At 39.4% G+C, this 23,109-nt stretch overlaps 1 protein-coding gene across 1 annotated transcript in view; it reads right to left on the bottom strand.

Annotated features, from left to right (window-relative positions):
- Positions 1-23,109, bottom strand: part of FBN2 (fibrillin 2) — a 298,207-nt gene that overhangs the window by 95,142 nt on the left and 179,956 nt on the right. The window contains exons 32-37 of the mRNA XM_077462139.1: positions 21,265-21,387; positions 15,949-16,071; positions 12,757-12,882; positions 7,720-7,842; positions 5,950-6,072; positions 357-518 (exon numbers count right to left, since the gene is read on the bottom strand). Of these exons, the coding sequence (XP_077318265.1) occupies positions 357-518; positions 5,950-6,072; positions 7,720-7,842; positions 12,757-12,882; positions 15,949-16,071; positions 21,265-21,387 (780 nt within the window). The remainder of the gene's footprint in view (positions 1-356; positions 519-5,949; positions 6,073-7,719; positions 7,843-12,756; positions 12,883-15,948; positions 16,072-21,264; positions 21,388-23,109) is intronic.

Here is a 23,109-nt window from a genome sequence, read left to right as displayed (position 1 = left end):
TCAGCAGACTAAACAATGCTATTTAGAACAAGGCCATACCTTGAGCCCTCTGATCCCTTGATAACTTTACTAACAATACTAGCCCTGTTTTAGGTATTTCAGCTTTATGTAAATGTACAAATATACAAATCAAAGTCCCACACAAAAAACATAAGACATATTTCACACCAAAACAACTTCCACAGAAACGTATCTAAAATAATGCAATCTAGAAGAAAAAAAATAATTAAATCCAGCAGAAGCATCTTTAGTTTATTTCCCTGGCCTCTCTACTACTGAATCATGGAAGTAACATAACTTTTCATTGCCATAACCCCGCACACATAAAGGCAAACTTCAGAAATATTAGGACTTACAGCTGTTAACTGGTGGGCATATTTCACATGGGTTCCCCCATGCCCTTCCAAGAGAACAGCAGCATGAAGAGCGGCTCACAACAACTCCAATCTCTGTGCTACAGGAGATTGTCCCATCCCCTCGAGGTCCATGATTGAGATAACAGTTACCCACTCTGGTATCTGAAAGAAATATTGGGAACAATCACTGGACAATCCATTAGCAAGTACAAAACTTACCCTGCCTGGATACTCTGTTCGTGTTACTGAATAACTAGGTCACTTGTATTGGTTTTATTTGTAATTAAAAACCTTTTAGGGAACATTTTACAAGACACCCTGCTGAATGAATAGGTGTGATTGTCTACACATTCCAGATTTTTTGGAGTTCAAACTTTTAATGTAAAATGAAAAGAACCAGCATAAGTAGTATTACTGTACTAGTATTCATCATAGTTTGGTCTAATTCCAGCTCAACTTCTGAACAATGTTTTAATTAACTTTGAAGCTGTAAAAGTATGCCAAGTACACAGTGCCTGCTCTCCTGCTGAATTAAGTCAGTTACAATAAAAAGTATGACATCTGGACAGGTCAATAGATCAGTCATTAAAAGTGATTACTTCCAAAAACAGATCTGCTTCAACAATAATATATTGGTCTCAGGAAGACAAGCAAACTGGCTAACATTTCAGTCCTGAAGTGTTGGACATTTTCTGTACGTCGTGGCATTGCAGAATGCCTAGTTAAACAAAAACAGGCGTGCATATTTTCTTTTAATAGCATCCTTCCAGATTCATCCCTTTTTCACTACATAAAGCGTAAACCATAGGCAATATTCACATACAAATGAATCCAGTTACCTTATTTTCTTAGCATCAAAATGATCTAGGTCATGGTATATAAGAAATATTTGCCTGTTTAGCTATTTGAGAAAAAGAAAATACTACAACCATCTATAAATCAACAGTTGCAGTAATTCTTTGAGGCAGACTTGGGTGTACCTGTTAGCCTGCAATTAGAATTCCCAGCATTTTCTGCTATCAGTGTTCCTGTCTTCCCCCTGGCAGTGCATACTGTTATAATGAAATGCTTAGGGTGGCCAGACAGTGGGTGATTTTCCATCCATTCTGGCAAACATACATTTAAAAACTAAAATGTAGAATGATCCAAAAATTGTAAAGCTGCAAATAATAGCTGTTGGAAAATTCAACAATGTTCCTAAAATTGTGTTTTTTTTCTGAACATATGTGCTACATATCACATCTTATCCAAATTTAGATTTTTTTTTACTGCACTCGATTCTAACAATGCTCTCACTTATATAACATTTTGTATTAAGTCAACTCTGTCACTAAATTAAAAACTAGAAAATAAGACCACCCCCTTAAATGGAATGCTTAAAAGTGGTTGAGTACAGTCCCTGATACTTTTTATCATTTGCACTAACATCCAAATCTGCAGGACAAGCTTTTGAGCGTGTGAACTTGTCCTAAAAAAAAAGCAAAAAAAAGGATCACGGACAGTACTCGATTATTCCTTTTGCAAGTGCTCTAATACGGCTACATATACCCAATGAGATCACAAGCCTCAGGTGATTTACAAAAATTAAACAAATCCTCTGACATGAGTTGCACCTGTTTATTTGCCACCCTCTATCCTCTACAGTCTTTCAAAACACACATTTTACACAGCATTTCTCAGCAGTAGAAAGCAGGGGTTGGGGATCTGATGTCACACATGCTTCTAGAGCACAGAACCCTGTGCAATCTGATCGGAGGGAAGGGATACACCCCCTGCTAACAGTCTCATAGAAAAAAACACAGAGCTGGGTCTATGAGTCACCTGCTCTGTGCTGAGGGGGAGACCAACCATCCCCTGGGAGGTTGAGGTGTCAGCTTAGAGTTCTATCAGTAGCTCATGCAGATAGCAGAGAAGAAGAAAACTCAGTGCTATGGATTCAGGTTAGTACACACTATAGAGGAATATACTTGGTTCACTTTTCTTCTCTAAAGCCTAGTACACATGGGACGAATGGCAGGCAGCATCTGCCGGATCAATAGAAACCGATCAACATTCGGATTGTGTGTACGGCAGCCGCCTTTTGTCGACTGGGTCATGACCAAAAAAGGTCTGCCAACCTGCTCCCGATCAGTGCTCCCAGCCAATGGCTGAGAGCGCTGACCAGTGTGTTCTGGCTGGGGGCGCCCCGCCCCCCTGTCATGGTACTGGTATGTATTAGACCCAAAACTCCCTTTTCCGATGCTCTGCATTGCGGTAACTCATCTTACCGTATCCTACACCCATCAGCAAGTTGCGGTGCCATGGATTTTGAATGGTAGCCTAATGCATTAAGGCTATGCAGTTCTGATTCACATGTGTTAAAGTGCACCACAACATAAGGCAACACCCTACTATGAGTTGCGGTGCACCACATTTGAAAAAATGCTGCATGTCTGCTTTTGGGTCTGTTCTTTTGTGTTGGCAAGCCAACTAAATTTATTGGGATACCTTAATACAATGCATAATAATGCATGAAACAATACCTGTTTATGCAACACTCACAAATGGAAAAGTGTGAATGGACCCTGATATTTTCATTTACAGGGTTACCCTATTTTTTAAGTTTTTATTTTAGAGACAAAATCGTTTTTCCAATGGTCTACTAAGAATTCTTGCCATGTTGCAATGTTAAAGATGATATCCACCTAACAATTCCATGCCACAAGTGTCTCTCTCGCTAGGTATTTTTTAATTGTTTTCCCCCAGTCCCCCTGTCAAGTGACCATTTGATCCTCACTCCCCAGCTCACTGTTACTATCCATGGGCAGAGAGTAGCAAAGTGCATTGGTCTGATGTCCCTGACATATGCGCAGGCAGCCAGCTTTCCACCTTATGATCATAACTTTGCTACTGGCAGTTCCTACTGGTATCAGAACATCAGCCCTGTAGTTCCCTAAAAAAATACATAGGGTATATTTGTGACAGCTGGCCAACCTTTTGGGGGCTGTAGACTTCTAAGACTAGCTGCAAAGAGAAGAAGGAGCTCTTTGGAAAATAAGATATAGAAGTTGGGAAGTGATGCCCTTCACAACTGAAAAATAAGACTGGAGTTCTTTTTGTAAGTTGGCTGTACATTGTCAACTTTGTTAGTAGTCTGTTAATGCTTTGAAATGGAAACTCACTGGCTTGCATACATGTTCATTACATCTTTGCCAAATTATTCCATTTGTGGGCCAAATGATTAATCTCTCTGGTAATTTAACAGGTGAATGCAACACATTAATGTGAACTGCATAACAATCGAGGCTGAACACTGGCACTAAAATAAATACTATCACTTTACTGTCCTTTACATATACTTTATATAAATGTTCTATTATATACAGATATGGCCTTTTGTTATTTTCATGCCATGGCTGATTTTTTTTCTTAGTTTGGCCCTGTGGAATTACACAGACTAATACGATTATTGGAAATAAAAGGGGAGGGAAATACGTAATTAAAAAAAAGAAAACACTAAAAATCCCCAATGAATCTGTGTGTTTACAGTGAAATATGTGATTTAGGAGGTAGCATGTGGAAATTAAAAGGAGCAAAGCTTTACAAAGGCCAAGAGGTCTGTGCATTCCAGGGGTAAAGAGAAGTTACATTTGTATTCAGTCAGGTGAGTCCTCATACTACATAGCTTTGGTTACATCTACAGAAGATCACAATATCATTTATTGCCAGTGTAATCCTGGGGTAATGGGACTATCAGTGATGTTAGTGAACCATCAGTCTGTGAAGCCCTGTAAACTCTTTAAATCAGGCATTCTCAACATGTGGCCCGTGGGCCAAATATGGCCCACTGAGCCATCTGTGTCCTGTGACCTCAAAACTATGACAAACTGCACACCATCCTTCTGGGGCAAGCCACCCTCCTGAATGATTGTTGAGCCTTCATAATCCTGGTGGCTTACATACACAAGCCACTACTGTGGCTGGCTCCCCAGCTCCCACTTCTTCTCTTTCTTACCTAACATACAGACACAGGGAGAGGAGTCTTTAGCTGAGTGGTTTACATCTATTGGCATCCATGCAGGGGTTCTGAACATGGTTTTTCACAGTTGTGTGATGAGCTTGGTGTTATTCCAGTAGGATGCGAGTACATTGAAAATATTATAAATACTAATGTATATTTACACTTATGCCAAAAAATGATATAATTATGACATTTTAATAATACTATAATTGCGAAGCAGCTGCTGTTATAAACCTATGGGTCGAAATGTGATACGTGATTCACTAGAGAAAATACTTTGTATTTAACAGCACTTGCTACTGTGTTAAAACCACTAAGTGATTAAAAATACAGGGATTTTAAATCTGTCTTGAATTACAAACATTTAAATAAAAAACAAACAAATGAATTGATGTAAAGTTCAGACAATAAACTGTTATGATCTCCGTCATCACATATGGTATCCAGTGCAAAAGTTCTCTCAGGCTTGCAATGTTGCCTTAGTGCGTGTAGCCCACATTGGCTGATGTATGGCACAACAGTTATTTTCTAAAGGAAAGACACACCAGTGAAAGGTGAAGTAAAAATTCCTACTCACCAGGCATTGTTGACCCTCTTTGTCTTATGACAAGAGGAGTCAAATTAGGCTTAGGCCCCTTTCACACTTGTGTGACTTGTCCTGAAACTTGGGACTGCAAAGTCGCATGACAAGTTGTACTCCATGATTTCTAATGAGTACCATTCATATCTGTGCAACTTCATGTTGCACCAACTTCAAAGTAGTCCCTGCACTACTTTGGTCTGACTTTGATGCAAGGTGAGGTCCATAGACTTCAAGTTTACACAGGCATTCCCTGAAATCATAGCAAAATCTCGGCAGCAAAATTGTGGTAAAAATCGCTTTGTGGCAGTGTAAAAGGGGCCTTAATGGTGTCCATGACTGGGGAAGAGAACCCACGACCAGACCTCACGCCCTCTCCTCACTGCAGTTTGTGGTTCCCGGGATAGGATCTCTTAGTAAGCAGAGTAAAAAGGAAAAAGACCAAAGCTCCTCATAGTGTAAAAAAGCTCAGATAGTTTAAATGAGGTTACATTTACAAAAAACTTAAAATATCCATTGCCAAAGCCCACAATGGTGGTGGTTACAGCAAGACCCATCTCAGAGTCAGCGTGCGTTCCACCTAGAGCTTAGCGTGGCACACTGCGCGTCTCAGATTGATGTGTTTCATCATCAATGTGACATCATCAGAAGTTCATGATGTCACATTGATAATGAAACATGTCATCTCTGAGATGGGTCTTGCTGTAATCACTGCTTTTGTGGGCTTTGGCAGAGGATAATTTTGTAGATGTAACCTCATGGAAAGTTTTTAATAAACTCTCAGAACTTTTTTTATGCTATGAGGAGCTTTGGTCTTCTTTTTCCTTTTTACCCTGCCTACTATGTAGCCCATGATGGAGTGGATGAAAGGGGATTAGAATTTTGGACAAATATTTGTTACCTGGAAACTACACATTAGCTAGTAAAGTAAATGAAGAAAGCTGTTAGATAATAAGAACAAATGAAGAACTTATGTTTATTTATTTATTTTTGTGTCTGCAGATGATGCTTACCCACACAGCCCACTCCAGTGGGGTTCAGCTGAAAGTCAGGAGGACAGTTACACTCATATCTGCCAGGAGTGTTAACACAGAAACCATTAACACAGTTGATGGGATCTGCACATTCATCCACATCTGTGGGCGGAAACAGATCACAATTATATTTCTCATTATTAGGCATGTATAATAGCTTTGGTAAATAAGGATGCAATCCAGAACTAGCAACGTATTGCACTATGAAGTTGTGGTACTGGGAGGTTGGTCTGTTGATCTCCTTTGCTTAATTTAAACACTTTTACACCAACATGGCTGCCATTATATACCGACAAGAACCAGCAGTTGAATTTGTCCGTGGACCTTAAAGTATACAATTACACAAAGGTTCTCTTTTAATCATCAACATCCAAAGGGGTTTTTTAATTATGTACTGTATTATATAGCTGATTATTCATAGAAAACAACGTGTGCAAGTTGGGCAATATGAAACGGGCCTGGTGAGATAACTTGTGGGATATCCATTTAATTTATATCTTGGTATCTCATTAATTAAAAGTACATTCCAGTCAGACATGAAAATCAAGCCTTGATTTACCCACTGCCTTGCCTGTACTAAAGTGCTTTAGAGGTCCAAAGCTCATCCGGTCTCAGGAAATTCTTTTTTACCAGTCCGTTGTCTTATGAACACAATATTTTCTCAGTTTAATGGATGGGGTAGTATTTCATATCTTGCCCATATATTTTTCTTGAGGTGAAACTGAAAACTCCTATTCTTTTCATCCAAAGATTTTGCATGTGTAGGGTTTATTTAGATCTGCAGTGGACATGATACTGCATATTGCTCAGTTATGAATTCTGCCATTTGGCGCTTGAAAGTTCAGTAGAGAGTTAATGTAAGCACACTGGCAACTGTGAATTTCTGAACAGAGGCATGGCTTGAATGTAACTTTTTTATGAAACAGTTAAATTGGTCAGTTTAGTTCCATTTTTTAAAAGGTCCAAAGGACACATCCTTACAGAGATGATGTCAGATTCCAGCACACTATACCTACAGCTCAATTTTTGAGTAAACATACAACTTCTGCCCTTCTAGTGGCACCATTCCACCCTTCTGCCACCCTCCACATTTACATATTTCCTGTGGTCACATCCTCTCTCCACATTTCTCCATATGATTCTGCAATTGTTGTCCATCAGAAAGAGAATGGAATGCTTAGTAACACAGCAATTCAGCACAAAATTCCTAGAAAAAGCTTGCAAATGTACAGTTTGTGTTTCTTTACAGGCCAGTAAATCACACAGGCTTCCTGGTATCAGTGAAGTTTTTATTAGACCTTAAAGGGATTCTATCAGTTTGCATATGTCCTCCCTTACTGATACTTACTTTTCTTTTGCTGCCCTGCTGCCTTGTCTACCTACCAGAACATTGGAATAGGGGAATAGAAAAAATGGTCACATATTTCCCTATACAAGGAAGTACAGAATGTTTCCAAGGGCAGCCACAGGCAAACAGAAAAGATTAAGAATGCAAAAAGGTAAGTATCAGTGAGGAGAAAATCCTATAAAGGAAACTTGTCACTTAGATTTAAACAGACTTTAATCTAAGTAAACCTTCCACTTCTCCTGCCACCTGTCATGTTATTTCTTTTTTTTCATATAACTACTTTAAAGTGACAATTTTACTTAAAGGGCATTGTTATATTGTTTATTGATTTTAATTGTTGTCTGGAGCATCTCTTTAGTTAGTTTAGATGGTAAAGAAGGTGTAGTTAATTTGCTACCTACCTGTACAGTTTCCTCCACTGCGGTCCAGCTCATATCCATCATCGCAAACACACTGGAACATGCCAGGAAGATTCCGACAAGTGCCAAATACACAGATATTCTCAAAATAGCATTCATTGATATCTGGAAGAACAATATACAACACTGCTTTTATAATTGTGCTTCTGTTTGCAAAAGTCTGTTCTTAGACAAACCTAATAACAATTATAGAGGTGATTTTTTTCAGATTTTTCATCTCTTGCTCAAAACTACTGTTTTTTATGTTCCTAGTGCAGTTAAAGGAGTTGTGAATGTGTCCTGATGAATTTCCGCCCCCGGAACGAAACATGTAGATGCAGAAGCAGGGCCCCCCCCTTTTATCATCTGGCCTGACCACCCCATCTTTACATTTTAGAGCTCAAGTTTTTCATCGTAGCTCATACAGCCGACTGTGTATGAGTTAATTGAAGAGTCCAACCACCTATGATTGGATCAGCTGAACAGCACATGGTGCACAGCAGTGGAGCATTTGAAACTCAGCAGGACTCAATCATACACAGGAGGTTGGAGAGACCAGGTACACACGACTGGAATAGCTGATCAGAGCACAGCATGTGAATCTTGGCTGGATTCCATCCTAATATAGGAGAGCTGTACTTGCTGGGAATAGCTGAGAGGACAATATTTCCATTCCTTTACTTAGAGGGGAACATGAACCGAGAACTGTAAGTACTTCTGACACCCACATTGGGAGTCATTGTCCCCCGGTGGCATTACTGACAGGTTGAGATTACCTGTTTTTTGTTGGGAATCTCCCTGCTCCATTTAACTGGCTCATCACTCATCTCTGCCAGCCCTCCCAGCCACTGTTATCAATACGCTCCCTAGGAATATTTATTATACTGGTATAACTGCCATATATCTAGTCTCCTACCCATCCCTTCATAGATCTTCTAATCAGCTACTAGTCAATAGACTGTCATGTGCAAGGCTCTTTCATACATCTCTTGTTACTAGAACAGCACCTGGACACTGATACTTTGATATTTGAGCTCCCATTGCAGCTGCTTGGTTTTCCTTTTTGGCATTGACTGACTCCTTTGACTGACTGGCTTTGTGGGTTTGTGTTTTTATGTATGTAGCCCCATTTGGGCAGGTATGCATCTCTGTCCCACTTAGTGCTGGTGCCTCATGTCTTGTTGCACCACACTCGGTGCAACAAGTGTTACCTCTGTTTTTTAGTGGGGTGGTTTAGGGTCCCTTGATGTGGGGGAGGTTTTTGTTTAGGGGACGGTGGGCTTAGCTCCACTTTGGGACTGTATCCTTCCCTTTTTGTAAGGGTGGTGTATGGTTCTAGTCTGGGAGGGGTTAATAGGGAGACTCAGATGGTTGTTAGGATTATAGAAGGATAGTTATGGCATTTATGCTGTTGATCTTGAGCCCATTGCTCAATAAATTTGTAGTTCACTCATTTTGGTTTGTCTTTTTGTTTTTTCATATTCAATAAAGGAGTTGTAAAGGCAGAAGGTATTTTGTCTTAATGCATTCTATGCAATAAGATAAAAAGCCTTCTATGTGTAGCAGCCTCCCCAGCACTCCTATCTCTCTCCAGCAATGTCCATGAGTGTCTTAGCTGTCTGGGACTCTCCTCCCAACACTGGCTCCCGCGGCTGTCAATAAAAGACAGTTAGCCAATCAGAAGAGAGGGGGCGGGGCCGTGGGCAAGCCCTATGTCTTAATGGACGCACAGAGCTGTGACTCGGCTCAGATGCCCCATAGCAAGCTGCTTGCTGTGGGGCACATGACAGGAGGGAGGGGCCAGGAGCAGCTAAGAGGGACCCAAGAAGGTGAGGATCCAGGTAGCTCTGTGTAATACTAACTGCACAGAAGCGGTAAGTATAACATGCTTGTTATTTATTTATTTTTAATAAGACTTAACAACCAATTTAAACTCCATGGCGGTATTCCCAAGTGTGGTTCGGGGTTACATTTCAGTACCATTAGCAGTAACCCCGAGCCACAGGATTGCATCTCAGGATCCTAGTGCAGTGTACTTATCTTGCCCCCAGGATGCTGCAATGTCCCCCCACTGTGTCTGTGGGCTCTGTCCTCCGCCTGATGTCTCTGTGTGCCGAGCTCCGTTCGATTGCGAGCAACACGTCACATGGGGGGCAGAGCCCGGCGGCAAATTCTAAAAATTCTAAATTCATAACACATACAGTGCACTGTAATCTTACAGATTACATTACTGTGTGAAATCATTTCACCTCCCCTCTGTCCCTAATGCTTTGTCCAGTGCCCTTCATGCAGTTTTATATTATATATACTTTTCTTTCTGCCTGGAAATTTGAGATTGTCCAAGGCAACCAAAAAGTGTCCCTTTATGGCAAAAGTGGTTTGAGACCCGATACAAAACAGCAATAGTAAATTAGAACACTTGCACAATTGAGTGATAGTGAATTGTGGGGAAATTAATTTTATTATTATTATATTATTATTTTTTATAATTATTTATAGTTATTTATTATATTATAATTCATGATTTAGTGTTTCAAACTTTATCATAGCCGGGATGTCTACTAGACACTTGTTTGGACAGATTTAACCACTTTCAGACCGGACCATTTTGCTGGCTTAAGACCACTTTTTGCGATTTGGCACTGCGTCACTTTAACTGATATTTGCGTGGTCGTGCAACGTGGCTGCGACGTGGCTCCCAAACAAAATTGACGTCCTTTTTTTCCCACAAATGAGCTTTCTTTTGGTGGTATTTGATTACCCCTGCTGTTTTTTAATTTTTTGCACTATAAACAAAAATAGATTGACAATTTTGAAAAAAAAACATTATTTTTTACTTTTTGTTACAATAAATATCCCCCAAAAATATATAAAAAAAAATGTTCCCTCAGTTTAGGCTGATACGTATTCTTCTACATATTTTTGGTAAAAAAAATCGCAATAAGTGATTATTGATTGGTTTGCGCAAAAGTTATAGCGTTTACAAAATAGGGGATAGTTTTATGGCATTTTTATTAATATTTTTTTTTACTAGTAATGGTGGTGATCAGCGATTTTTATTGTGACTGTGACATTATGGCAGACACATCGGACATTTTTGACACATTTTTGGGACCATTGTCATTTATACAGCAATCAGTGCTATACAAATGCAGTGATTCCTGTGTAAATGACACTGGCACTGAATAGGTTAACCGGGGCGTGGCAGTGTAGGGGTTAAGTTTTCCTAGGGGCGTGTTACTAACTGTGGGGGGCTGGGCTTTGTGTTAGTGAACACTGATCTCTGCTCCAATCACATGGAGCAGAGATCAGCGTCACTTGTTGCTAGGCAGAACAGGGAGATGCTGTTTACAACTGCATCTCCCCGTTCAACCACCCTGTGAGACGATCACGGGTATCCCTGCGGCGATCGAGTCCACGAGACCCGCGACCGGACTCACGGGAGTGCCAACTGGCATGCAAGTGCGCCACCAGCGACATGCACACGATGGCAGGGCGGCACATAAAAATGGACGTACCTGTACGTCAATATGCCTGCCCGTGCCATTCTGCCGACGTACATCGTCGTGCGCCAGTCGGGAACTGGTTAAATGTGTTATTATTAAGAATTACAGGCCTACAATATAAAACAGCAAATTTCTATGCAAATCAATTTACCACTTTGAGACGCAAAAATCTGACACAATCATACCACCAGGATGGCTACTGGAATGTATTACAGAGGATTCATGATTGATAAAGGGTCTAATTAGGAATTATTTTCACCCAAAATTCAGACAACTTTCACCCAAGAGTCACACATTTCTCCAGTCGAATCTTATGTGAAAAATGTATGACTTTTTGGTGAAAATTGTGTGAAAACTTTGTGAAGTAGATGCCTAAGAGTTTCTAAAGGACAGGCTAATTACCACCTATGTGGTGCCTTTTAATTTTGCGGTAACATTCACTACTTGAGATACTAAAGTAGACAAACAAGGCTTTGTTTTGTATTTTCTTCCTAAAATGTGAATCTTCTATGCATTTTATTTATATATATATTCTCTTTTTTTTTACATTTTAACACTATTAAGCTGAATGACTGTGGCAGCTACCTGTTACTATGATTATTCAAGCAGCAGCTGCTCTAAATGGTTCCTCTTTGCAGCTTCAGTTGTCCAACTGGCAGAGGCTCCCAGCAAGGTACTTACAATAGTATATATAGAGGATGATTTATTAAAGACAAATAGACTGTGCACTTTGCAGTTGCACTCTGCAAGTGCAGTTGCTCCAGAGCTTAGTAAATGAGCAGAAGCTCTGCTGATTTACATCATCCAATCATCTGTAAGCAAAAATGCATTTTTAAAAAATATTTTCCTTGAAAGTATTTAGGTATTCTTTGCAAAAGTGAAGCATTACCTCCTTTACTAAGCTAAGGGTGCAACTGCACTTTGCAAAATGCACAGCCTATTTGCCTTTAATAAATTAACTTCATATAGTAATACTATGACGTCCTTCAGGAGATTTTATTGAGAAGGTTCACAAAGGGTTAAGAGCATTAGAGTATACTCTGGGCAAGATTTACATTTGTTTATTTCTGCATATGCCTAAATGTTTGTATTGTAACTAATTAAGGTAGAGCCATACTTGATAACACACCATGTATATTTCCTATACAGTATTTGGAAATGCGTGCAATTCAGACTAGTACGTTGCTATTCGTTTTAGAAATCTTTAATTAACTCCTTTTCATAGCTGGTTAAACCCGGGCAAATATTTTCCTTGTCATGAAATAGGCCACTACGCAAAAAAAAGCTGTCCAAATACAGATAATGAAAAGTTCAATGGCAAAAGCTATGGAGGACCATACCAAGAAAAAGTGACTCTGATCATGGAAAGCTATGCACTTTACTTCAAAACAATTAAACAGACCTAAATGATCGTCCCTTGAATTTCAAGAGAGTCTGCTCACAGGTTGATTGTCTGCCAACACATTCAAATAATTTCTGTTTATTCAAGCCAACCTAAACTGTAAGAGCTAGAAAGAAACAATAATGGACTTACCCTGGCAAGACTTGCTGTCTGGAGCTGGAGTGAAGCCCATCTCACACTCACATCGATATGAACTTGGAATATTCAAACACTGGCCATTCTCACAAAGATTAATATTTTCAGCACACTCATCAATATCTGTATAAAAAAAGACAAGTGGTAGTGACCCATCCTGTTCAGTTCCTCAAAATGTATTTAATGGTGAAGGATATTTTTCCCTACTGCATCTCAGCAAAATGTTGAGGTTGGGTGCTGTGTTCACATTAAGATTTGAAACAAATAATTATTATACATCTTTCTAAAGCTTGGTGTTTGCACTAGTATAAGAATAGTACATCTGAGCTAAAAAAGGTATTTCTTTTTGGTAGTATAAAGGAGTTCATATTACATCTTTACACATTTGGCTGGGACCTTTCCTTTAGGCGGGGTTCACACATATGCAAATTGGATGCAGGTTTCCCCGAATCCTATTCGCATGATAGGAGAGTGTGACTGTCTCTCAACGGAGTTGGTTCACACATTTCCTGGGCAGGAGGGTCCTGTGCGTCTTTGGCTCTGTTTCAAGTCCGAATTCAGGCACAAATTTGGATAAAATTTGGATCTGAAACGGTGAACGGGGAGGCACAGGACCCCCTGCTGTGCCCCATGTCACACATAGTGTGAACCCAGCCTTAATGTGTCAAAACTATAGAAGTCGTTTCTTTACTTGTTTGCTAATTACTTTCTAGCATGAAAATAACACAAATATGACTTGTGTATATAATTATCACATTTAACATGCCATTGATGCATACGTTTATAAAGTGGTGAATGTGACTTTCACCAAACATTCTATGGTGAAGAATCAATCGCTGTAACTTAGAACACAAAGACCTGAAAGATTCTTTGCCAAGAATGTTTGTTGAATGTTGGATTCACTGGTTTATAAAGAAGTTCTTAGTTAGGTCATGTCAAATTTTACACACATCTTGGGGGTACAAATGATGCATACATTGAAAAATATATAAGAAATGCAAATGAGAAATTCCTTGCTATGTGTTAGGGAACACAAATCATTAAGTTTTTAAAGTATATGTCTGGGAAAAAAAGTAAAACAAAACAAAAAACCAAAACATATCTAGTACATATACATGCACAATTCCCCACATTTTGTATCCCTAAAAAATGCTGAAAGTATATAAACATATATCTTTTAATCTGCCAGAAATCCAGTGTGTGCCTAACTTCCTGCTTGCTAACAACAAAATGCCACTGTTGCACTGAAATCCTCCCAGCTCTCTTTGCTAGACTAGAGGACACCTCCCCTCACCTTATGTCCTAAACATACGTGTTAGACTGAGAGTGAGCACAATTCAAAAGATTTCTTGCATGAAGTTCTTAAATACCGTATATACTCGAGTATAGGCCGACCCGAATATAAGCCGAGGCCCCCAATTTACCCCCCAAAAAACTGGCAAACTTATTGACTCGTGTATAAGCCGAGGGTGAGACATGCCTGTCCATCCCTGTGTGTGTGTCCGTCCATCCCTGTGTGTCCGTCCATCCCTGTGTGTCCGTCCATCCCTGTGTGTCCGTCCATCCCTGTGTGTCCGTCCATCCCTGTGTGTCCGTCCATCCATCCCTGTGTGTGTGTGTGTCCATCCATCCATCCATCCATCCCTGTGTGTGTGTGTCTCCATCCATCCATCCATCCATCCCTGTGTGTGTGTGTCTCCATCCATCCATCCATCCATCCCTGTGTGTGTGTGTCTGTGTGTGTGTGTGTGTGTGTGTGTGTGTGTGTGTGTGTGTGTGTGTGTGTGTGTGTGTGTGTGTGTGTGTGTCCAGCCTACCTTTGTCCCGAGCCTCCGTCCCGTGCCTTGCCTCCTTGCCTCCGTGCCGTGCCGTGCCTTGCATCCGTCCCGTGTCGTGCCTTGCCTTGCCCCCGTCCCGTCCCGTCCCGTGCCGTGCCGTGCCTTGCCTTGCCTTGCCTCCGTCCCGTGCCCTCTTCGTCGGCGGCCATTGTAAAATTCAAAAGCTGCGCCGCCGCCTTCGCCTGTGATAGGCGGAACACTGAATTTCCCAGCAGCCTGTGTTCCGCCTATCACAGACGTCGTATCATCCTCGTCCGTAGTACGAGGATGATACGATGTCCGTGATAGGCGGAACACAGGCTGCTGGGAAATTCAGTGTTCCGCCTATCACAGGCGAAGGCGGAGCCGGAGGCGCGGCTTTTGAATAGAATGGCCGCTGTCTGTCTGCTCGACACGCTGATCGAGCGGGCAGACAGCGATGACTCGAGTATAAGCCGAGGGGGGCACTTTCAGCCTCAAAAAAGAGGCTGAAAATCTCGGCTTATACTCGAGTATATACGGTATATAGACTTTTCAAAACATCTTAATTTTAGTCTATATTGGTTGAATGCATAAGCCTGGCTTTTCAGTAATATTTGCCACTCTCAACTCAACCTATTGTCAGTTTTTGATAAGAATGTTCCTAACTGCATTTATTTGTAGTCCAAACATTTTTTGGTGGATGCCTGACTGGAACATATTTAGATGGTAGGTAATTAAGCACAATAATAAATAATCACCAGTTGATTCCAGCCATGATGCACACCTTAGGCACAGTATATACAATTGGGCAGCTGCCTTACAATTTACATTATGGATATTGAGAGTTAGGGTCTTCCCTCTTGGTAGTGGTCAGCCTGGTCTGCAACAGTTTTAACCATAAACATTAATGTGAAAATCTGACATATATGGGTGATCCAGGTGGATGTCAACCACCTACATTGTGTGAAAACAATAGTAATAGTAATTTACGAGATGAATACTGGCCTCAATGTAGCCCTTAAACAAATGAATCTTCCACCATGCCCAAACAACATTTCAGTGTATAACTATGGGACGGAAAAGTCAATAGCAGCCCATACACTTGTAAATGTCTAAAACAAGCCTTGGTTGCAGATAATTCTTACATGTATGGGCTCCAGAAGTCAAATATAAATGCAGTTGTATAGATCAGACTGTATCCATATGTTTAAGAAACCACTTAAAAATGCAGATGGCACAGGACAGCACTGAATCTGGGGCAGAATTAACAAGTATGGTTTTACACTTAAGAAAACAGATATAACAATGAGTAAATATGAAAAATTTAGAAGGAAGAAAAATGTAAATGATTTGTATTGGAGATAATTCATATTATTTAACTGCAGCTTACCTGTACATGTAAATCCATCACCAGTGTATCCTTCAATACAGGCGCATCGGTATGATCCAGGGGTGTTTAGGCAGTTGGCCGAGATACTACATCTGTGAGTTCCATTTAGGCATTCATTAAGGTCTGTATTTACACATAAATAATAAATGTAATTAAGCTAGGGATTAAATCCCCACTCCCTGCCCCTCATCATATTAGTATTACACTGATATTACATTTTCACAAATGAGGATACTGTCAATGAGTAATTAAATCTCTCAGATTTTGTAAGCTAGTAATAACATATCTGGAATATAGTTCTGTATTAGTTTGTAGAATTCTGATGTGTACCCATCTGGGCCTGGGGCTTTATTTTTCGAAAGTGGTGGTAATATCTTCCAGAGATATGGGAGAGTTTAAGGTATCTAACTAAGCAGGAGTCAGATTAGGCAGGTAGAGCCTGTCTAAGAACAAGATTGTGATAGACTGGTAATTTTTTTCTGTGGAGCAAAGGTTTGTAGTATAATAAGCAGCCATAATTTTGTTCATTTCTGAAGACGAGGTTGACGAGAAAACTAGAGGGATGTTTTAAAGAGATGATATGGGTGAGGCCTCTACAAAACCTGGCTAGCAGTTTACCGTTTATTCCCAAATTTAGGAAATTTAAGTGTGGTAAAAGATCCTTTGATACATTCCTGTGAATCGATCCACGTGGCTAATTGCTTTTTAGCTTTATGCCAGGCCTTCCTATGTTCTAAATTACAGTGCCAGGCAAGATTGGTTTGTACTTTATGCGGGGAATCACTTGCATTCCTATGTAGCTCCAGGCTTACTATTAGCAAAAAGTACCCTTTATATTTAGAAAAACATTATGGCTGATTTATTGACACTATTGCAGAGAACACGAGAACAAAATAGCAGCTGCAGGTATCAACCAACAAATTCCATTGTCAAAGAAATATGATTGATTGCTCTTTTCTTTGCACCTTTCTTTATAAATCTATCCTTGTACATATTATGCATAAAAAACAACAACTTTTTATGTTCCCAATATTAATTGGCATTTTCATTTTGCAAGTCTATGAAAGCAACATTAACAGGTTTTCCAGGAAACACTTTGTTATTTGGGTTATTGCATCTTAAGAATGCATAATAATGACACAATGAAACGGAAAAAAAGGTAATATGCTGATACACGTCTTGTCTTCTGCAAAAGTCACATATTGACAGTGGCATTTTTTCCTGTTTTATAAGCTCAGTTTAAAAGGTAGGGGAAAAATCTAGACTTCAAATTGTAGTTAAAAGGGTAACATTCCTACTTACAGCTAAATGTGGGACGAACATATATCAGTAGTGGTGATTAAAATAATATTATTTTTCTAGCATTACACTTCATCTTTGATAACTTAGTTCAAAACTCATTTAGATTACTCCATCTCCAAAATTGATCTCTAGCCATCATAGTCACCCATAATTGACAGATGAAGGTCAAATACCAATTTCATAAATCCTAATTGACCTAACAAATGACAGATGCAAATTCAGATCAACTGAATTATATTTGTGCTGCCCCTATCATTAATTTTAAAATACCTATTAAGTAACTGCATTTTGAAATATCTGCCGTTAACTCCTGGATAGTTTATTAAAGTACAAACATTTATTGCTGGACTGACAACCATATTTTCTGCCCCAAATAGATACAGATGGTCACTGAGATCTAAACCCATTGGTGTAGATGTAGTAAAGGAGTAGAGGCTGATCACTTATGTAGCAAGTGTAAGTCCACTAGGCAAAGTGAATGTTAATAAATAAGGTGAAGTTGTATTCACCTAGAATGTGCGAAAATTGTGTGAAGTGCGAAAGAAATGAAAAAACATCATGGTCTTTCTACCACCTTATTGGTTCACTGAATTGAAAGCCAAAACTGGATTGAAGCAGATGGAAGGCTTACTTTTTTGGACATGTAATGAGATCAAACTCACTCAAGAGGGCTATTATGCCCAGATTGGTTAGCAGTAAAAGGAAGCCAGGCCATCAAGGAACTTAATGGTTAGACCAGCCAGAACATGATAGAACATTAAAGAATGTAGTACAAGATAAAAAAAATGGGTAGAGAGAGCTGGCCCATAGGATTGTTGGAACTTGCATACAACTGGACAGATAACATCATTCATCATCATCACTTAAACAGCCTCTTCTCCTTTAGTGAACTCATTGGGGATTGTTTATGAAAGGCAAATCCACTTTGCACTGCAAGTGCACTTGGAAGTGTAGTCACTCTAAATCTAAGGGGTATATCTGAAATGAGTGGAAGCTCTGCTGATCAGATCAACCAATCACGTGCAAGCTAAAATGCTGTTTTTTTATTTTCCTTACATGTCACCCTTGGATTTACAGTGACTTTACTTTCAAGTGCACTTGCAGTGCAAAGTGAATTTTCCTTTAGTAAATCACCCCCATTGTGTGCCATGTATTAGCTATCTGTAAATCCTTGATATGTAAGATAATAGTAAACACACAGCACTAATTGCTAATCATCAGCAACTAGGCCATGGGCATGGCGTACTGAACAATGACCTCGTTTATTGCATGTTTAGGTCTTTGCAAATAAACAATGGATTAGGTTTCCATGTGACTTGCTTAATGTGTTTTCCATGGAAAATCATGGGATTCAGCTGGGTTATATTTTTTGCATGATTGTCAGTATGAAGGGCATAGAAAATAAACTCCAGGGGAATATAATTTAATATAAAGTGCATCCAGAAAGTATTCACAGTGCTTCACTTTTTCCAAATTTTGTTATGTTACAGCCTTATTCCAAAATGGATTAAATTAATAATTTTCCACAAAATTCTACATAACAATACCCCATAATGACAACGTGAAATAAGCGTGTTTGAAATATTTGCAAATTTATTAAAAATAAAAAAACAAAAATAATTCACAGAGTTGATCCCGTAGCCACTCCTTTTGTTATCTCAGCTGTGTGCTTAGGGTCGTTGTCCTGTTGGAAGATGAACCTTTGCCCCAGCCTGAGGCCCAGAGTACGCTGAAGCAGGTTTTCATCAAGGATGTCTCTGTACATTGCTGCATTTCTCTTTTCCTCCATCCTGACTAGTCTCCCAGTTCCTGCCTCTGAAAAACATCCCCACACCATGATGCTGCAACCACCATGTAGGAATAGTATTGGCCAGGTAATGAGTGGTGCATGGTTTCCCACCAGTCATGATGCTTGCCATTCAGGCCAAAGAGTTCAATGTTTGTTTAATAAGACCAAAGAATTTTGTTTCTCATGGTCTGAGAGTCCTTTACATTTCAAACTTCAGACGGGCTGTCATGTGACTTTTACTGAGGAATGGCTTCCGTCTGACCACTCTATCATACAGGCCCGATTGGCGGAGTGCTGCAGAGATGGTTGTTCTTCTGGAAACTCTGGAGCTCTTTTAGAGTGACCACCGGGTTCATGGTCACCTCCCTGACTAAGGTCCTTCTTCCCTTATCACTCAGTCTGGCTGGATGGCCCTCTGTAGGGAGAGTCCTAGTGGTTCCAAACTTCTTCCATTGACCTGGTTACTTTGTGTCCATTGTGGACTTTGATATGTTTTTATGATCTACTTGTTTGTGAGTATATTTCCTTTCTTTATATATACCAATAAACACCACTTGGGTAATGCTCAACCTTGGTGTGCCCTCTTTTCGTTTTTTCTACAGTGATTCCATTGGGTGTCCCCAGACCCTTGGAGGGCAGCAAGGTCCGTGCATCTATCGGGAGCTAAAGAGATTCTAGGTGATATTTATTGCCGTCACATCACTTTTGAGCACAGGAGATTTTGTTTGTTATGATGCACTGTTAACTGTGGGACCTTATATAGACAGGTGTGTGCCTTTTCAGGCAATTTCTTATGGAGTCCCTCAAGGATCACCCTTGTCACTAGTACTCTTCAACATTTACATCCGTCCACTCTTCAAAATCATCAGCAAATCGGATCTATGCTTCCATTCATAAGCTGATGACACTCAACTTTACTTCCGCATCACCGGACAAAAAGATCAATACCAGAAACTAGAAAAATTTCTCACATTGATAGATGACTGGATGACCACTAGCTCCGTCAAACTCAATGGATCGAAAACAGAGCTTCTGCTCCTCAACGCAGACTGAAAAAAAAAAGAGAAAAAGACCCCATGGACACCACCCACCATCCTTGGACAGACCATCCTTCCAAGCACCAAAGCCAAAAGTCTCTGAGTCATCTTTGACTCAGAGATGACTATGGATTCACAAATAGGATCAGTAGTTAGTGGATCCCACCATCTTCTCTGCCAGATTCATCCCCTTCAATCCAGAAAAGGAGAAAGCGGTAGTAGTTGGAACAATCATCAATTCGCGACTCGACTACGCAAATTCCCTCTACATAGGACTACATAATTACCAGATTGCACGCCTACAAGTTGTCCAAAACACAGCAGCAAGACTAGTCACAGGTAGGAAACCATGGGAATCCATCTCCCCATCCCTAAGGACCCTTCATTGGCTAACAGTAAAGGATAGGATCACATTCAAGACCCTCTGCCTCACCCACAAATGTACACAAGGAAACGCTCCTCAATATACCTATGTGAGAAAATAAAACACTACATACCCAATCGCAGCCTCCGATCAACAAACCAAAATCACCTCCTCATCCCTAAATCCTGCTACAAATCTAAGGGAGAGCGAAGATTCGCAGTCCAAGGACCACGGCTATGGAACGCTCTACCCACCAACAACCGCATGGAAGAAAACCATCAGCCCTTCAGAAAAAAACTCAAGACCCACCTCTTCTAAAAAGCAGGACAACACAGACAGTCCAAACGCCTTGAGGCAATTCAGCTTGCATTTGCAGCGCTATACAAATCATTCATTCATTTCCAAATCATGTCCAATCAACTGAATTTATCACAATCCAATCAAGTTGTAGAAACATCTCAAGGATGATCAGTGGAAACAGGATGCACCTGAGCTCAATTTTGAGTGTCATGGCAAAGGCTCTGAACACTTATGTACATGTGATTTTTTATTTTTTCTTATTAATACATTTACAAAGATATCAAACAAACTTCTTTCACGTTGTCATAATGGGGCAATGTTTGTAAAATTTTGAGGAAAATAATTAATTTAATCCATAATGTGGAAAAAGTGAAGCGCTGTGAATATTTCTGTGGAAACTTGTTTATTTGGTGCACATATTAAATAACAATGCAGAAATTCACAGAGTAGAATAGATGTTAGTGCTAGCAAATGATGAAAGAACTATGATACCTGCCCAATCATACACTCATACAGTGACTTACCATTACAAGTAATTCCATTGCCAAACCAGCCTTCCTTACAAGAACATTTAAAGCTTCCAGGTACATTAAGACATGTTGCATGCAGGTCGCAGTTGTGAGCGCCAATTTCACATTCATCCACATCTAAAAAGAAATCATATTAAAAAAAATGAATTTAGGAAATATTATTAAAAAATATGTATTACTAATAATTTAGCTTCATGTAAGGTTACAAGGATGACTAGTCTCACCTTAATTTGAGCTGCCACATGCAAAAAGGTGAGCCTCCTAGCTCTATATTTGCCTAGACAGAATCCCCTTTATATTGCTAAAAAGTGCAAGATGTCACTGTGTTATTCCCTTAAATGAGGTGTTGCAATGTCAGATGGAGATTCATTAGTCACAAATGTGTAAAAAGCATTTTTCCAATGACCTGTACTTGAAGATGTTACTGTAGGTATGATATGTGGAAAAAATGTCATAAAAGTGAGAAGATTTTCAAACTCTGGCACGGAATGGCACATATTTAGTGTGGTTCTTCAATATGGAGTGTTCATTTAAATAATACTTTCAATATTTTAATTTATAGAACATACAATGCGGATAATTGAACTTAAAGTTTTATGACAATTGTTAAACCATGAATGCAGGTTCTGTTTTAGCTTAACTTAATTATAATTTATTTTTAATTATATTTCACATTTTACATTCTAATATTTAGCATAAAGTCATTTTCCTTCATACCCCATGTAAAGCATTATGCAGTAAAAGCTTGGAAAATGTTTATAACATAAGCTGTTAGCAATCTGGGGAACTATTTCCCGTATGTGTTTGATGCTTTTTCCAAATGTGCTCCTTGGTTGGATTTAATTTAATTACTAGTCTACTACTTGTACAGCTTTAATGATACAGCTCAGGCTATGTTTAGAAATCATTCTAGGTCCTCTTCATAGAGGGAAAATACAACGTGTTTGTTATCTTCTGATTAAGTTAGCAAAATGGTTTTGACCAAACCTGATGGATCTATATGTCATATTTAAAACTGTACATTTTAGGTATTGCTCATAACAGTTTATTTTTGCATCACCCTCAGCTACTGGCCAACATGTTGGAAAAACTTTGTGCACAGGCGCCAATCATTCCCTTTTCTGTGGAGAAAGTGAAACAGGTGTTTCACTCTGCAAACCCCATTACTGGAGTTAGAAAAAATAGACAGCTGAGGGAAGCAGTAAATATGACATATTTGAAGAAGAGCAGATGTCTCATTCTCAAAGAGACAGCTGCCCATCTTTAAAAATAAAGACATAGCATAAACTGTATGCAGAGTCAAAACTTTTTTTTTACTTCTTTTAATTTGTTGATACAGTAAGACAGGGTTACAACCCTTATCCGGTTATTTTTCTCCTGTCTATATCCTAATGGAGAGATTTACTTTCACTTCTTGTCTTGGACATGAAACTGAAAATTAGGGGAAATCTCCCAAAAGTGAAGGAAATTCCCATCTTAGACATCTGTATATGGTAGATTTGTCCCTATTTGATTATTTACCCTTACCACTTGCTCTGGTGACAACTGTAAACTTTGAGATTTCCCCTTTCTGTTTCACTCACAGTGACGGTCATGACAAAACAGAGAATGTAATTCTCCAGCAACATAATAAAAACTTGAAGGTCTAACCCTTTCCCACTTTATTTGAAACAAAAATAATATGTCTACATTATGTTTTACATATTTCTTAATAGCCAGTTCCACCTCATATTTCATAGGTGTGTCCCCCTATTACTTAGTGTTGTAAACCTAAATAAGAGTGTACAATCATATTGTATAGTATATGGCCAGGTTTATACCCTTTATTCTGTATCCGAG

Source organism: Lithobates pipiens, unplaced genomic scaffold (genome assembly GCF_037356315.1).
Source record: "Lithobates pipiens isolate NorthernLeopardFrog02 unplaced genomic scaffold, aLitPip1_a1.2 Scaffold_3, whole genome shotgun sequence".
NCBI lineage: Eukaryota > Metazoa > Chordata > Amphibia > Anura > Ranidae > Lithobates > Lithobates pipiens.
This window is presented reverse-complemented; position numbering and strand designations above follow the sequence as displayed.